This window comes from Lactuca saligna, chromosome 8, assembly GCF_052625555.1.
Source record: "Lactuca saligna cultivar CGN05327 chromosome 8, ASM5262555v1, whole genome shotgun sequence".
NCBI lineage: Eukaryota > Viridiplantae > Streptophyta > Magnoliopsida > Asterales > Asteraceae > Lactuca > Lactuca saligna.
The window spans coordinates 227,699,553-227,717,702 of NC_136424.1; the positions used below are offsets into that span (position 1 = coordinate 227,699,553).

The following is an 18,150-nucleotide window of genomic DNA, read 5'->3' on the forward strand; positions in this document are numbered from 1 at the left end:
CTCACTTCGGGTACCCTCGCCATATATTGTAAATATTCCCCTACTAGGGTCTCGTATCGTCACCAACTGTCGCTCGCAGTCAATAACAGCCCCGAAGCGGCTCAACCAATTCATGCCCACTATAACGCACACGTCCCCCATCGCTATCGGAACTAGATCTATCGGAAACTCAACACCGAAGATCTCAAGCACAGATCCCTGAATCACATCCCTGGCATACACCGCTCGCTCGTTGGCTATAGAAACCTGTAGAGGTCGACTCATCACCTCCCGCTAAATACTGATGTGCTGACTGAACGCTAAAGACACAAATGACCGACTCGCACCCGAGTCAAATAACTCCAAAGAAGGTACAGAATTCACAAGAAAAGTACCAACACATATCATAATATAAACACAATATCTCAAGCATAGCATAAATAAATGGAAGGATACATACCAGCCACAACATCAGGCACTGCGCGGACCTCCTCCACTGTCAACTGAAAGGCACTCCCGCGAGCCTTGGGCACCTCAGCCTTCACTGGCCGACTCTCTGTAGCTCGCACCGCAGCAGGGGCAAATCCCAGTGGTGCTCCCTATGCCGACCCCCGCGGCTATGGGCACTCGCCTCTCCATCCTCCATCCTCTGAGACTCGGCCTCCTCCCTGGCCTGTGTCTCAAGCTCGATCTCCTTCTTCCGATCATTTTCCTGAAGCTCGGCAAATGTCCGGTATGTCGAGTTCACCACGAACTCGCGAATCTCCCTCCTCAGAATACTCAGATATCGACTCATGTGTGCCTGTTCTGTGGACACCTGCTCAGGGCAAAACATCGCCCTCTCGTGAAACATCCTGGTAATCGTGGTAACAGACTCAGTACCCTACTTGAGGGTCAAGAACTCCTGGGCCAACCGTTCCCTTTCCACCGGATCAATGTACTCATCTCGAAACATAGCGGTAAACCTCTCCCAGGTCACCGCAACAAGCTCGGTAGAAGTGAAGTGTGTTGTCGCGAAATTCCACCAATCCTTCGCTCCCAAGCGAAGCTGGTTTAAAGCGAACCGTGCCCTTAGATGCTCCAGACGTGAACATGTGTAGAAGCACCCCTCAATATCAGAGATCCACCTCTTCGCAGCTATCGGATCCTGAGTCCAATCAAACTCTGGTGGCTTCGTGTTGCTGAACTCCCGGTATAGCAACGCATCACCTCCCTAAGGCCTGGTAGCAGCAACGGATGTAGTGACTGCAATAAGAGCAGCATACCGCTCATCAACAGTCTCAATTAGAGTGGTCTTGATAGACCCGAACATCTCTAGAATCGCAGCTCGGATGACAGCAGCCACCTCATCATGAATCATCTGGTGGAGCTCCTCATCGCTCGCAACCCCCTCGCTAGTCCCTAGCTTGTGGCGTGTCCCAACCATGATGTCTCTAAAATACAACATAAAAATTATCAGAGACTCGCTCGAGCATACTTGCACTCGATAACTCAACCCTACTTGCTCTCCGGCATCCTAAGGATTCCTACTTGGACTGTTCACTGACTTGGTGTTTCCTGTAGTACGGGCCCTATACTACCTTCCACACTGCATCAGTATTCATTCCAAGTCCCCCTCCACGGATCCCATATCACAAGTACTCTATCTCTTGCTGCACACACAAGCTACCCTCACTGCTAGCTAATCTCTCTCAAGCATCTCATAGCAGTAATCTCCCTAGGTTAAGGCATCACAAATCAGGCAACTCTAGTCCTAATAAGAATACTTAGCCTACTCTAGCATGCATATCAATCATAACATATCTCATAACACATAATATGAGGGTATTTTTGGGAAATCACCGTTCGGGCGCTGGCTGATCGTACACACTACTTTCCTTTGTATTATTCTCAATCCTCTTACTCTTAGGAAAAATCATTTATTTTATGAAAACTTTCTCAAATCCTCAGTTTGAGTTCGAATACACCCGAAGGTGGATCTGAATCCCTCAAACCAAGGCTCTGATACCAAATTGTAACACCAGATTTTTCAAAATAAAATTTTCATTTTTAAAACATACTTTCATTCATAAATTAATATAAAATATAATGTATCCAATGTCATCACAGTAAAAACATGTCCCAAAAATCACATAAACAAAACCTCCGCGAGTGTGTACAGATCATGTCGGTGCCTTCCCGCGATCATCACTGGTACATGAAACACATACACAAAACACTGTAAGCGTAAATGCTTAGTGAGTTCCCCAAAATACCACATAGACATATATCAGCCACTCAAGGTTGTAACTTTGATGACCCTCTGGTCGAATATCTCTGTGGGACCCTCTTGGTCCCATAACTCTGTGGACCTATTGGTCCTGACTCTGTAAACTTTGAATCATCCATATCACATACCACATAGAAATCACAACACATAAATAGCATACAGTATACACTGTCACATAACTCTGATTACCACTCTAAGTAAAGTATAGTGAGAAGACTCACCTCGGGAATCTCGGTAAATCTCGATATCAGAAATACAGCCCTAGCCTCCGTCTAGTCACAATAATAAATTACACCAAATAAATGCCTTTTCACAAATTGGATATTCTCTCATAAAATCCCTAGAAGGGTAAAAGACCATTCTACCCCTCTACAGACCCGAGGGTTCATTTGTTGACAAACCTTAACAGTCAACCAATTCAACTGTCCAATTTGACCAGACTCGCCGAGTGCATACGACGACTCGGCGAGTCCCATCATCCCACGGACTCTTTTCTTTCTAAGCCTCGCTCAAATCACTGAGTCACCCCCCCCCCCCAGCTCACCAGGTCACCACTGAAGTCAAACCCCAGGGCAACCTGGTCCGACTCGTTGAGTTCACATATGGACTCGACGAGTTTCCTCCACAGACTCACTCAAACAACCTCCTGAGGTCAGATCTGCTTAACCAAATCATAGATCTAACCGTTAAACACTCAAAAGTCACGTAAAGGTGCAACCTTTACGTGCATGCAACCCATATCAAGCCTCAATTGGAGAAATAACACTTGGAATGGAAACCTAGTCTCGAGTTGCTTATTTGCTTGCAAAAAGATGGAAAATACTGCCTTTAGGGACCTCTCATGGTCCAGATCTGATGTCATAATTCCAAAGAGGACCTCATACTCACTAGATCTCATAAAATTATGAGGGAAAAACCCTAAAACTATGAAATCTACCATATGAACGTGAAATGGAAAGATTTATACCTCCAAAGACAATATCTCAATATGATTAGCTCCAATCCAAGCTCCTTTCACGTTCTAGATGGATCCTCTCTTCTTCCTATAGCAAAATCACACAAAAGATGAAAAAATAGCCTCCTCTTGCCCTCAAACTCACTATCTCTGCTCTCTAGGGTTTCTATGGAACAAGGTGGCCGCAAATGAAGGCTATAAAGGTCTTTAAATAGGCCCTCAAACCCGGGGATTAGGGTTTTCCTAATCAGCACCGACTTGGCGAGTCAAATACCCGACTCGTCGAGTCCGGTCGATAAACCGCGTAACCAGCTAAGACTCTACTCGAAGAGTTGAGGCACCAACTCGTCGAGTTCCCCCCAGCAAAATTATAATTCAAGATAATAAAATTACATACCCAAACTCCGGTTGTTACAGGCCCAATATCTCATAATCATCAAGGCCCAGTTATGGCCCACCTATGGCCTAATTTTCTAAATTGGGCCCAAGTCCTTCACATGGGCCTTATCCTAAAGCCCATCCAATTATTTTAGTCAATTTACTTGTTCTTGGATAGCCCATCAATAGCTCAATCACCAAAGCTCAATAGAAAGGCCCAGCTCAAGGCCCAAATAAAATTAGGGCTTTTAAATGAAATAATGATTAGGGTTAAGTGTTACTACTTAACCCATTAAGGGCTTAATCCGTTAATTCCAATATTGCCTTACGTTAATTGCAAATGATTATTAATTAATATTTCAAGTCTAGTAAATAATTCTAGTATGGGTCCCGATAATTTCGCAAAATTAGGGTTTCATGACATTAGGGTTTTCTAAACCCTAATTAGGGTTTCCAACCCAATACTAGCCAATTAGTCAAATGGTTAGGCTTTTAGGTCAATTAGGGTTTCATTGGGTCCATTAGGGTTAAACAAGTCGAGCACCACCCACTACCACCTCGGGTAGTGGCGGTCAACGGCGGTAGCCACCACCTTGTGGTGGTTGTTATGATTTTAGGCTAAATGTGTCCAAGCAATTAAACTAACACTTGAATAACACAGTGCACACTGCCACCCAACACGGTGGTTGGTGGCCGCAGAGGGCGGCAACCACCACCTCACGGTGGTGGTTATGGGTTTTTCCTTGATTATTCCAGCTGTACAATACATTTTACATCGAAATATCCGAATAAACATACACAGAGTCACCCTTGTGGTGGTCGGCGGTGGTAGAGGGTGACAGCCACCACCTCACGGTGGTGGTGGCGGTTCACTTTTTGTTCTTGATCACACAACACTACACACACTTAATGCAATACAGCAACACACACCTAAAGTACATAGAAAAACACGCACACAGCCACCCAAAGTGGCTGGTGGCGACGTAAAAATGGCATCAGGTGGCGGAACTGTAACGGTAGCGGCGGCAATGGTGTACACATGAAATGGCGGGCAGCAGCGGTGCCGATGGTGGTAGAACTTCATCATGACAATGGCGGCACCAATGACTGTAGGGATGACAACCTCGAAAGATGGCAACTGCAATAGAAGAACAGGACCCGCTGGTGGTCCCCGTCGTCACCGGCAAACAGTTATAGCGCTAGAGGGTTGTATGGACATCGGTGGCTGCTGGACAGGATGATGGTGAAAGACGGTCGGAGTAGTAACAACGAAACGAAGGAGAATGTCAATCCGTGACGGCAGCAACATTGCTACACGTTCGATGGCCCATTGATTCGATGTCGTGCGTGGCTCTTCTTTGATGTCAGTGGTTGCGCTGATGATTTAGCTTCACTTGGCAACACCGGTGGCTAGGAGGCGCTGGCCGGAAATAGTAGAAATGGGAGTAGGAGCTGAATAGTGTAGAAGTGAGGTTAGCGGCTGGAGAAGCCCCTTAGGGTTAGGGTTTGGACAGGGGTGACAGCTTATATACCCCGAGCCCATAAACATTATCCCATAATAACGTATGTGCTCCCTCCTTGTCCCTTTACTTTCAAAACGGATCCTTAATTTACCCTTTTAACCCCAACCATCCAAAATCCTTTCGATAGAAGTCCTTATGTTACCAAATGGTCCCTCCTCTACAAATCCTTTCCAACTTAGGTCCAGAATTTACTCTTTAGCCCCAGCTTCCACAAATCCTTTCATATGAAGTCAAAATGATACCAAACACCCACTAACTTCTGAAAATCTTTACAAAATAAATCTTAAAATTACACTTTAACCCCTGGAGATTCAAATCTTGTCATTTGTCTCTGCGAAACCAACACCCCACTAATTATTATTTGATTTTGGGCTATAATAATATAAAATAATAATAATAATTACATCTCGGGGTTCCGGGTTTATTATTTAATTATTCTATTTGTAACAACGTAAATTTTCAAAACAATTTTTCATTTTTCAAATAACATAACCATCATTTAATATTCTAAAATCACATGTGTAACAAATGTCATTGTAACAAAATACATCCCATGATCATAAAACAATTCCTTCGTCAGTGTGTACAAATCACGCCGGCGCCTTCCCACGGTCCTCGCTAGTACCTGAAACACGTAACACAATAACTGTAAGCATAAATGCTTAGTGAGTCACCCAAAATACTACTTACGCACATACGCCTTTCCAGGCCCTGAACTTCCGGTCCATGTGTCTCAGGGGACTTCCATCCCGACTCGGTAAACCTTCCGGCCCTATCTGCGTCAACCTTACGGTCCACATCCCAATGCCTTCCGGCCCATAACATATATGCCTTCCGGCCCATATCAAGCATAGCATACATAGCACATACTAACGATTAACTTATCATATAAAATGCATACACTCATAACATATTCGACCTTCCGGTCACACAATAAAACCCTTTCGGGTATAGTATAGTGAGAAAACTCACCCCGTGGAAAGTCTAGAATCTCACGCGCTCGCTATCTCCGAATCTCGAACGAAGACTCGACCTCGCCTAATCATAATGAATATCATTTTATTTAATATAGACTTCCACAACTAGACTTTACCCTTATTAACATTCCTCAGAGGGGTAAAAGACCATTTTACCCTTCCTTGACTCAAAGTCCTCATGTTGACCAAAACCCTAAAAGTCAACAAAAGTCAACATCCTTCAGTACGCGGGGCGTACAGACTGATGTATGCGGGGCGTACATCGCCAACCCAAAAGTCGGGGTCTCCACCCAGTACGCTGCGCGTACTGGGAGTTACGCCCAGCGTAATAGTCAGATCTAGACATTCTTCATTTCTGGTCTTAATCGGTTAAGCCACTTCTTCAACTTCCAGATCCAGCTTTATTTAAGCCTCCTTACTCATAAAGTCGAAACCTTTAAGCCTTGGCATGGCTGTAAAGGCTCTTACACTCCATAACACCTTTCCATTTCAACTTAAGGATCTAGATCTCATGCATGCCTAATCATTCACATCCAAGATTACATTTTTATGAATCTACAACTCAAACGGACCAGAAATATGATGGATGTAAGCTAATGGAGACCACTTTCTCATAAATTCTCCACCTTTGGGACCAAAACCCTAGAAAATGGTCCATAAAGCATACTACAAGAACAACAAGGCAAGATCCGAACTTTTTACCTTAGAATGAAGCTCCAACCTTTGCTAAGCAATGATCTACACTTGAACACCAACTTCTAGCCTTCACAGTGGACTCCTCTTCTCCTTGGCTACCTTGAAATGACACCACCAAGCTTAGAACACTCACAAATGAGCTAGGAACGAAGGAACACTCTCTTAGGGTTTCTTTCTGAGGGATGGTGGCTGAGGAATCAAGCCATCTCATTCCTTTTATAACCAGAACAAAATTTAGGGTTTTTGGGTCTGGACCAATTACGCCCAGCGTAACCTTGGGTACGCCAGTGTACCCGAGGGAGGATGCGTATAAATGAAGCGCGCGAGTACGCGCAGCGTACTCCTTGTACGCCCAGCGTACTCGCCTAACATAAAAGCCCTATAATGATAAAAAATTAAAGATGAAGGGCTAAATAAAAGGGTACCTGGATTTCGGGCTGTTACAATTCTCCCCCACTAGAACCAGACTTCGTCCCCGAAGTCTTACACTGAAAACATTTCCGGATACTGCTCCCGCATCTCAGACTCGGACTCCCATGTCAGCTCGGACCCCTTCCGAGGTTGCCACTGCACTTGCACCATAGGTACTTCCTTGTTCCTCAAAACCTTAACCTTTCGATCCCTAATTGCCACTGGTCTCTCAACATAGTTCAGGCCTACATCCACCTGAATATCATTTAATGGCACCACTACCCTAGCGATTACCCTGAAAGGACCAATATATTGATGTCCCAACTTGCCCCTATTCCTGAATCTATCACTCCTTTCCAAGGAGAGACCTTTAAGAGCACAAGGTCACCAACCTGAAACTCGAGCTCGGACCGACGCCTGTCCGCATAACTCTTCTGGCGACTCTGAGCGGTCAACAACCTCTGCCTGACCTGATGTATCTGCTCGATCATCTGAAGTACAATCTTCGTACTACCCATTACCCGTTGCCTCACCTCTCCCCAGCAAATGGGGGTGCGACACCTCCTCCCATACAACAGCTCAAAGGGTGGCATACCAATGCTCGAATGATGGCTGTTGTTGTACGAAAACTCTGATAAGGGTAAGTAGGTGTCCCAAATCCCTCCAAAATCCAAAACACACGCTCGGAGCATATCCTCGAGCGTCTGAATCTTCCGCTCGCTTTGTCTGTCCGTCTGCGGGTGGTATGCGGTACTGAAATGCAGCCTCGTACCCAACTCCTCGTGAAACTTCTTCCAAAACCTAGAAGTAAATCGTACGTCCCGATCTGAAACGATCGACATCGGAACCCCGTGCCGCGATACCACCTCCCTCACATATAACTCTGCCAACTTCTCCGTAGAAGAGCTCTCCCTGATAGCTAGAAAATGAGCGCTCTTCGTCAATCTATCCACGATCACCCAAATTGCATCGACCCCTCTCGCAGTCCTTGGCAATTTGGTGATAAAATCCATGGTAATCTGTTCCCACTTCCATTCGGGAATCTCCAGCGGCTGCAACTTACCATGCAGATGCTGGTGCTCTTCCTTAACCTGACGACAAGTCAGGCACCTCTCGACGAACCATGCAACATCCCTCTTCATACATGGCCACCAATACTCCTTCTTTAGGTCCAAATACGTCTTAGTAGCCCCGGGATGGATCGAGAATTTCGATCGATGTGCTTCTTCCATCAAAATAGTACGCGTAACGCCCACAAACGGTACCCAAATCCGACCCTGAAATGTCATAAGTCCCCGACCATCAGTAACGAATTCCGATACCTGCCCGACAACCCGCTCCTTCTTTCGGTTTTCTGGTCTCGCAACCTCAACTTGGGCCCACCGGATGGTGTCCAAAATCGAATTCATCACCGTCAACCTCATACAGACGTCTCGGATCAGGGCGCTTTCCGCCCTACGGCTAAATGCATCGGCTACGACATTAGCCTTGCCCGGGTGGTACAGGATCTTACAATCATAATCCTTCACCACATCTAACCATCTCCTCTGACGCATATTCAGATTTAGCTGATCCATCAAGTACTTCAGACTGTTGTGGTCCGTGTATATGGTACACCGAGCCCCATAAAGATAGTATCGCCAGATCTTGAGGGCAAACACCACAGCCCCCAGTTCCAGGTCGTGGGTAGGATATCTCGACTCATGAGGCTTCAGCTGCCTCGATGCATACGCTATAACGTGTCCCCTCTACATAAGCACTGCCCCTAATCCAGATATAGATGCATCACAGTATACCACAAAATCCTCCATCCCTTCCGGGAGTGCGAGCATCGGGGCCTCGCAGAATTTTTGACGAAGGATCTCGAATGAGGACTGCTGCTCTGGACCCCATGAAAATGCAACACCCTTCCGGGTCATCTTGGTAAGTGGCACGGTGATCTTGGAGAAATCCCTAATAAACCTTCGATAATAGCCGGCCAATCCCAGAAAGCTCCTGATCTCAGTGGGTGATCTCAGCACTTCCCATCTCATCACCGCCTCGATCTTGGCCGGATCGACCAATATCCCCTTCTGGTTAACAAGGTGCCCTAGGAACTGGACCTCTCGTAACCAGAAATCACACTTGGAGAATTTGGCATACAACCTCTCCGATCTCAGAACTCCAAGAATCTCCCTCAAATGTTCCTCATGCTGCTCTCTAGACCTCGAATATACCAAAATATCATCAATGAATACGATCACCGACTGATCCAGCATCGGCCTGCACACCCTGTTCATAAGATCCATGAAGGCAGTCGGGGCATTGGTGAGCCCAAAAGGCATCACCACAAACTCGTAATGTCCATATCGAGTTGTGAATGCAGTCTTCTGGATATCTTCATCCCAAACCCTCATCTGATGATAACCCGACCTCAAGTCTATCTTAGAGAACCAAGATGCCCCCTACAACTGATCGAACAGATCATCGATCCTAGGTAACGGATACCAGTTTTTAACCGTCAACTTGTTCAACTCCCAGTAATCGATACACATCCGGTGTGAACCATCCTTTTTATTGACGAAAAGAATCGGTGCTCCCCAAGGTGAGCTACTTGATCGAATAAACCCCTTTCCCAACAGCTCCTGAAGCTGCGAGGATAACTCCTGCATTTCTGGTGGAGCGAGGCGATAAGGCACCTTGGCGATGGGTGCCGCTCCTGGAACCAGATTGATACCAAATTCTACTTGCCTTTCCGGAGGCATGCCTGGCAGTTCTTCGGGAAACACATCCGAAAACTCGCACACCACTGGAACCTTGTCAACCGAATTTGGCCTCCCCACGGCCACTCGTGTGTCCATCACATAGGCTATGAATCCACTGCAGCCCTGCTGCAAACTCTGTCTCACCCTTGGCAGCCGAACAAAACGCTGACTCACACCGGGTCTCCTCACCATACAGAGTAAGCACTCCCCCACTAGGGTCTCGTATAGTCACCAGCTGTCTCTCGCAGTCAATGACTGCTCCAAAATTACTCCACCAGTCCATGCCCACGATGACACATACATCTCCCATCGCTATAGGAACCAAATCTATAAGGAACTTGACACCAAAAATCTCGAGCACACATCCTCGAATCACGTCGGTGGTGTATACCGCTTTCACATCAGCTATGGAAACCCTCAGGGGTCTACTCATCACCTCCCGATCAATACCGATGTGCTGACTAAAAGCCAAAGACACAAAAGACCGACTTGCAACCGAGTCAAATAATACCAAGGCAGGTACAGAATTCACAAGAAAAGTACCTACGCATATCATAATATAAGCACAATATCTCAGCATAAAAGTAAATACACGAAAGAATACATACATGCACAACATCGGGCGCCGCGCAGACCTCCTCTGCAGTCAACTGAAAAGCTCTCCCACGAGCCTTCAGAGCCTTGGCTTTCACCAGCCGAGTCTCGATAACCATAGCAGTAGGGGCAGATCCCTGGTGAAGCTGAGGACACTCGGCCTTCCGATGGCCGGTCTGGTTGCAATAGAAGCAAACCATGAATCCCTTGGGGCAATCCCTAGCGATGTGACCCTCCTTTCCACACTTGTAGCAAACACCTAATCGACAGGCCCCCTCATGACCCTTTCCGCACTTTCCACAAGTGCGGCCCTTCTGACCTCCCATCCTCGAATCGGCGGACTTGGTCCGCTTGGCTGCCAGCTGGGACTGAGCCAGCCGCCGATCCACCCGCTGAAACTCATCCTCCTCCCTGACCTGAGTCTCCAACTCGATCTCCCTCTTCCGGGCATTTTCCTGGAGCTTAGCAAAGGTCCGGTATGACGAGTTTGATACGAACTCCCGAATGTCCCTCCTGAGTACACCCAAATATCAACTCATCCGAGCCTGCTCAGTGGACACCTGCTCAGGGCAGAACATCGCCCTCTCATGAAACTTTCGGGTGATCACAGTAACTGAATCATTACCCTGCTTGAGGGTCAAGAACTCCTGAATCAATCGTTCCCTCTCCACCGGGGGAACATACTCGTCTCTGAACATAGTAGTAAATCCCTCCCAAGTCACAGCCAACACCTCCGCAAGAGTGAAGTTCGCCATCACGAACTTCCGCTAATCCTTTGCTCCCAGGCGGAGCTGGTTCAAAGCGAACTGTACCCTCAGATGCTCCGGACATGAACATGTGTAGAAGCATCCTTCAATATCAGCAATCCATTTCATCGCAGCGATCGGATCCTGCGTCCCGTCAAACTCGGGTGGCTTCGTGTTGCTGAACTCCCGGAATAGCAACGAGTCACCTCCCTGTGATCTGGCAGCAGCCACAGCTGCGGTAGCTGCAGTGGCTGCGGCCTCTGTCACCGCGGCGTACCGCTCATCGAAAGTGTCCATCAGTGTGGTCTTGATAGACCCAAACATTTCCGGAATCTCGGCCCAGATCGTCGCAGCCACCTCTTCGTGAATCATCTGACGAAGCTCCTCGTCACTCACACCGCTCGTCCCAGGTCTGTGGCGTGGCCCAACCATAATGCCTATGAAATACAACATAAAAATATCAGAGACTCAATCGAGCATAATCGCACTCGATAACGCAACCCTACTCGACCTCTGATACCCAAAGGATTCTTACTTGGGTTGCCCACTGACCCGGTGTCTTCAGTAGTACGGGCCCAATACTACCGACTACACCGCATCAGCATTCACCCCAAGTCCTCCTCCCTGGACCCCGGATCACGAGTACTCTATTCTTGCTATGCACTGACTACCTACTCGCTCTCAAAGTATCTCATAGCAGCAGGTTCCCCTAGACTAAGGCATCACAAATCAGGCCACACTAGTCCAAATATGAATACCTAGTCTACTCTAGCATGCATAACATATCATAATATATCTCATAACACATATTGTAAGGGTATTTTGGAGTTCAGTTACGCCCGAAGGTGCATCCGAATCCCTCAAACCAAGGCTCTAATACCAACTTGTAACAACGTAAATTTTCAAAACAATTTTTCATTTTTCAAATAACATAACCATCATTTAATATTCTAAAATCACATGTGTAACAAATGTCATTGTAACAAAATACATCCCATGATCATAAAACAGTTCCTTCGTCAGTGTGTACAAATCACGCCGGCGCCTTCCCACGGTCCTCGCTAGTACCTGAAACACATAACACAACAATTGTAAGCATAAATGCTTAGTGAGTCACCCAAAATACTACTTGCGCACATACGCCTTTCCAGGCCCTGACCTTCCGGTCCATGTGTCTCAGGGGACTTCCATCCTGACTCGGTAAACCTTCCGGTCCTACCTGCGTCAACCTTACGGTCCACATCCCAACGCCTTCCGGCCCATAACATATATGCCTTCCGGCCCATAACATAATGCCTTCTGGCCCATATCAAGCATAGCATACATAGCACATACTAACGATTAACTTATCATATACAATGCATACACTCATAACATATTCGACCTTCCGGTCACACAATAAAACCCTTCCGGGTACAGTATAGTGAGAAAACTCACCTCGTGGAAAGTCTAGAATCTCACGCGCTCGCTATCTCCGAATCTCGAACTAAGACTCGACCTCGCCTAATCATAACGAATATCATTTTAATTAATATAGACTTCCACAACTAGACTTTACCCTTATTAACATTCCTCAGAGGGGTAAAAGACCATTTTACCCTTCCTTGACTCAAAGTCCTCATGTTGACCAGAAACCTAAAAGTCAACATCCTTCAATACGTGGGGCATACAGACTAATGTACATGGGGCATACATCGCCAACCCAAAAGTCGGGGTCTCCACCCAGTACGCTGCACCTATTGGGAGTTACGCCCATCGTAATAGTCAGATTTAGACATTCTTCATTTCTGGTCTTAATCAGTTAAGCCACTTCTTCAACTTCCAGATCCAGCTTTATTTAAGCCTCCTTACTCATAAAGTCGAAACCTTTAAGCCTTGGCATGGCTGTAAAGGCTCTTACACTCCATAACACCTTCCATTTCAACTCAAGGATCTAGATCTCATGCATAGTTAATCATTCACGTCCAAGATTATTTTTATGAATCTACAACTCAAATGGACCAGAAATATGATGGATCTAAGCTAATGGAGACCACTTGCTCATAAAGTCTCCACCTTTGGGACCAAAACCCTAGAAAATGGTCCATAAAGCATACCACAAGAACTACAAGCCAAGATCCGAACCTTTTACCTTTGAATGAAGCTCCAACTTTTGCTAAGCACGGATCTACACTTGAACACCAACATCTAGCCTTCATAATGGACTCCTCTTCTCCTTTGCTACCTTGAAATGAAACCACCAAGCTTAGAACACTCACAAATGAGCTAGGAACGAAGGAACACTCTCTTAGGGTTTCTTTCTGAGGGATGGTGGCTGAGGAATCAAGTCATCTCATTCCTTTTATAGCCAGCCACAAAATTTAGGGTTTTTGGGTCTGGACCAGTTACGCCTAGTGTAACCTTGGGTACGCCCAGCGTACCCGAGGGAGGATGCGTATAAATGAAGCGCGCGAGTACGCGCAGTGTACTCCTTGTACACCAGCGTACTCACCCAACATAAAAGCCCTAGAATGATAACAAATTAAAGATGAAGGGCAAATAAAAGGGTACTTGGATTTCGGGCTGTTACACTATTTTAAACGGAATGTTACAACACCATCATCTTCAAGATGCATACCCCGTTTGGTGTTACCCGTAGTATGTTGACTTGGGTTAGACTTTTTGGTTTTACAATGTTATTATCGTTTCCCTAGCATAAGAAACAAATATGGTTCATTAATACGTGTTGCATAAACTAATGCATATTTCATTAGATTTCTAAACAATCGGGTATGGAAACTAATAGAGGACGAAATACCAGCGATGCCCGTAGCTACATTGACTAATGAAGAGTTAGGCACAACCGGCTACGATCTAGAAGCTAAGAATATCGTGAAGGAGAAAGAAATGTGAAGAACTACTCACTAAGCAATGGCAAACAAAGAGACACAGTAGCTCAACTGATGGTAGATGGATAAATCTTTTGAAGAAACATGCGGCCGATTAGGGATTGGTGCTCATAGGTTTCTCAACCGTGTGACGATATTAGGAGTCGATTTAGTTTTCTTTTATTTTGTTAATAAAGCCTAGAATACAAATGGTATTTTATCCAATTTAAATATACTATAATAAGTATATAAATGTTATTGTACCCATTTTAAATATACTAAAATAACTACATAAGGATAAGAATACAAATTCTACAACCATAAAAAGAGATCAAACTTAATTCTACAATGGAAAAATGACTCTTGAGGGTAATTAACTTTTGCGTTTGTACTCATTTGGTCCATTTCCTTTTTTGTATTAAATATACCATCGAACTTGTTGTTTGTGTTCACCATAACCCTTTTGACCTGTGATAGCCGGTCAAAGGGTTATGATGAACACAAACAACAAGTTCGATGGTATATTGAGTATAAAAAAAAGGAAAGGGACCAAATGAGAACAAACTCAACAGTTGGTTACCCTCCTGAGTCATTTTCCCTTTACTTATTTACAACAAATCTCGCGTCATCTCCTACTGATATTAATGATTTTATGAGATTCATTCTTGCTTCTCTTCAAAACATAACCCACGAAAAAACATTATTCATACTGTACAAATTTGTAATTCACTTGAATATTTATTAGGGGAATCTTGACTAAGCTAACGCATTTCATAACTACATTTACATTTTCAATCGAATGATTTATCGGATCATGGATTTTAGACAAGTTTACAAACGAGTGGAATCACAAGTGCTGTGATTTCTGAGTTTACTTAGCTTTTAAGATCAAATTCATGGGATGAGATACAAAATCAATATGTACAATATCATGCTGCTTTTACAGACACATCATAATATACATTAAGGTAAACATTTATGTTGATAAATATACCTCTCATACACAATCATATGCTTTTGAAGAAAGGTGTTGACAGTTAACCACAGTAAGCATATCATAGACCACGTTTTAACGAAGTTACCCCTCTGAAACGCTCTTCATATACGTTATAGCCAAAGAAGGTTGTAGTCTTTAATAATTTTACAACTTTAATTTTATTTAACTTTTCGGGGAATAGGACTTACGAGGGTAACCAACTGTTGAGTTTGTTCTCATTTAATTATTTTCCTTTTTTGTATTGAATATATTATCGAATTTGTTGTTTATATTCACTATAACCCTTTGACCGGCTATCACAGGTCAAAAGTCGATCAAAAGGGTTATTAAATAATATAAGGTGGGTAGGTTTTTTAACCCAGCCCGGTTCGGTATTTATGGGTAAGTTTATATAAAACCAAACCAATAATATTGGTTTTTTGGTTTTTGCTCGTCCCTAATTCAAAGAATAGATCAAGAAATTATTTTTTATTAGCAAATACCCTCAAAAGTCAAAATCCATGGTTTGGATCCAGAAATCCAGATAATGACCAGGTACGAATGTCAAACATGTACGTAACATTAACATTAGCTTCAACATGAAACAAAAAGACAATTTTTTTAACCAAACTGGTGATGGAAGCTCTCTGTCTTCTCTCCAATTTCTACATGCATTACCACAATACAATCCAACGAGACCTGCCACAAGAAGAAAGCAAATTCAGTTAGTATGTTATTCAAGTACTTGCTTCTTTTTTCCAATTTAGTAGCTGTCTAGATAAATGATATTTAAAAGATAATTTGAGAAAATGATGGAATTAATGCAAAACTGTTGAAAATTAAAACTTATGTCTTTTTTTGTGCATTAAGTCGGAAAGAAAATTTTATATAGATTTCAAACCAAGCAACATCAACTGTTGGTTTTTGCAGTTTCAGTCTTTTTTGAGGTCAAACCTAAATTGCTTAGCATCAATTGTATGAACATACTTTGTTTCTCCCTTGTATCAATTTCACCATTTTTTATTCTATGGGACAAGAATGGACAAGCTTTCTAGGGTTATCTTTCGATTCGATGGTGAGAGTGAGAATAAGGAGGACAGACATTAAAGTCTTTTGCACAGAGAGTGTGTCGAAGCCCCAGTCCACTTCGGGATTCTTTGAGCTCAACCACTTAAACATATCCCCTGACATGTCTTTTAATATGAAGTCATGTTTCAAGTGTCAAAGTCAACATATTCAAGCATATGATTAAATAACTGTCATGAATTCATACTGGCTTGGAAGTTGCATAATGCATAGAGTCTTTAAGTTCATGTATATGTATTGTAGGACAGCTGTAAGGCTTTTAGAACCATGTAATTGGTTGGAAATTTAAAACCATGTAATATATTATTATGTGTTTGTAAAACTTAACTAATGATGCCATTATGTTTCATTTGGGTCCATGTTTGGAGTATCATAATTAGTTGAAAGGATCATAATTAGTTGTTCGTGTTGTTCGTACTATGTTCATCAAGTTGTATCTCTTTAGTCTTTACCCACATGTAAAGTTGACAAATGTTGTTTCTTTTTTACTTAACAGAGACAAGACCTAATCCAGTAATATATATATATATATATATATATTACCGGATTAGGTCTTGTCTCTGTTAAGTAAAAAAGAAACAACATTTGTCAACTTTACATGTGGGTAAAGACTAAAGAGATACAACTTGATGAACATAGTACGAACAACACGAACAACTAATTATGATCCTTTCAACTAATTATGATACTCCAATTTGGGTATTTCTTTTTGACTTAATGCATAAAGAATGACTTGGTAAGGAAATCCTGGGAATTAAGTCCGGACATTTTACAGTTATTTCATCGGGGTTTTTTTTTTCATTTCTCCAAGTATGCCATCATTTTCTCAAATATCATTCAACACTTAACAGGGGAAAAAGTTGAAACAGGGCTTGATTTGTATAATGAGATGACTACCAATGTTTTGTAAATCCAGTTGTATCAAAAATAATTCATCAACACATAAAGAAAACAATTCCAATCCGAAGCACATTCAAGCCAATTTTCAGCAGTCTGAGAATTATCCATTGCTAAACTCTATTGATGTTCATAATATCAGAGTGATTGCATACCTTCTGGGACTGCTATTGGTCTATCAATCAACCCTACTGAACAACTACAATTGATATAAGCCACAGCCATGTTACACGGCAAGGCACAAAAGACCAATCAATCAACCCTAATAAACAATTAAGAGTAAAAGATTTCATGAAAAGATACCTTAAGAAAGAAATCACTCCACGCTCTGAACCTTAGGACCTGTAAATTACCACAAATCAAACACCTTGATGTAAGGACACAAAGAAAAACGGATGATAAACCGAGAGAAAATAGAGATTATCAAAAGTTGCAGAGGACGGACCGTGCTGATCTGGATGACGACCATCTTTACCCCATCCAATACCACGAGTTGAATCAAGGTATTGCTCGACAAGGTGACGACACTTCTGGAGGTGATTGACCCCTTCAATGCGATAGCACCATCTGAGCTTATCACGGATTATCTTGGAGGTCTCGATGTCGATCCATTTCTCCCTCACAAGATGCTCGCGCATTTCGAGCATCGCCACTGGATCCTTGTAGGGGTTGGCCGGATCGAAGTCCGGCGGTTGTTCGTCAAACACCACTTCCTTCTTTCTACCCATCTTTCGAATGTCGCTCTCTCGCTCTCCAAACCTCGTTGAGAAGGTAATATCGGCTGGCTGCGAGTGTGTTTTGGCCTTTTGGGGTTTGGTATTTGGGCAAAACAGGTAGGTTTTGGCATTGTCAATTTTGAATTTTAGCAATTTTAACCCCTCGTTAACTTTTCAAACATTTAAAAGTAATTTTTTTTGTATATTTTATTTTTCTGAGAAGATAACCATAAAAATAGATATGAGTTTATTAACCAAAAAATTAAACCAATACCGATCGGTAGTATTCGGTTTGATTTTCGGTTTTAGTTTACGATTTATTTGGTTTTCAGGTAT

The 18,150-nt window shown here is 43.5% G+C and overlaps 1 protein-coding gene across 1 annotated transcript; it reads right to left on the minus strand.

Annotated features, from left to right (window-relative positions):
* Positions 1 to 15,585: 15,585 nt before the first annotated feature.
* LOC145012142 (NADH dehydrogenase ubiquinone 1 beta subcomplex subunit 10-B-like protein (Complex I subunit NDUFS6)) lies at positions 15,586 to 17,919 on the minus strand. The gene is made up of 3 exons (XM_078970922.1): positions 17,544 to 17,919; positions 17,402 to 17,440; positions 15,586 to 15,814 (listed from the first exon to the last, which is right to left on the minus strand). The coding sequence occupies exons 1-2, from the start codon at positions 17,824 to 17,826 to the stop codon at positions 17,415 to 17,417; spliced, it is 309 nt and encodes a 102-aa protein (XP_078827048.1). The 5' UTR covers positions 17,827 to 17,919; the 3' UTR covers positions 15,586 to 15,814; positions 17,402 to 17,414.
* Between the last annotated feature and the right edge of the window lie 231 nt (positions 17,920 to 18,150).

Coding starts and splice junctions, on each gene's coding strand:
- LOC145012142 (XM_078970922.1), bottom strand. CDS start 17,826: ATGGGTAGAAAGAAGGAAGTGGTGTTTGACGAACAACCGCCGGACTTC. Junction 17,441..17,543: donor TCGTCATCCAGATCAGCACG/GTCCGTCCTCTG, acceptor GGTAATTTACAG/GTCCTAAGGTTCAGAGCGTG.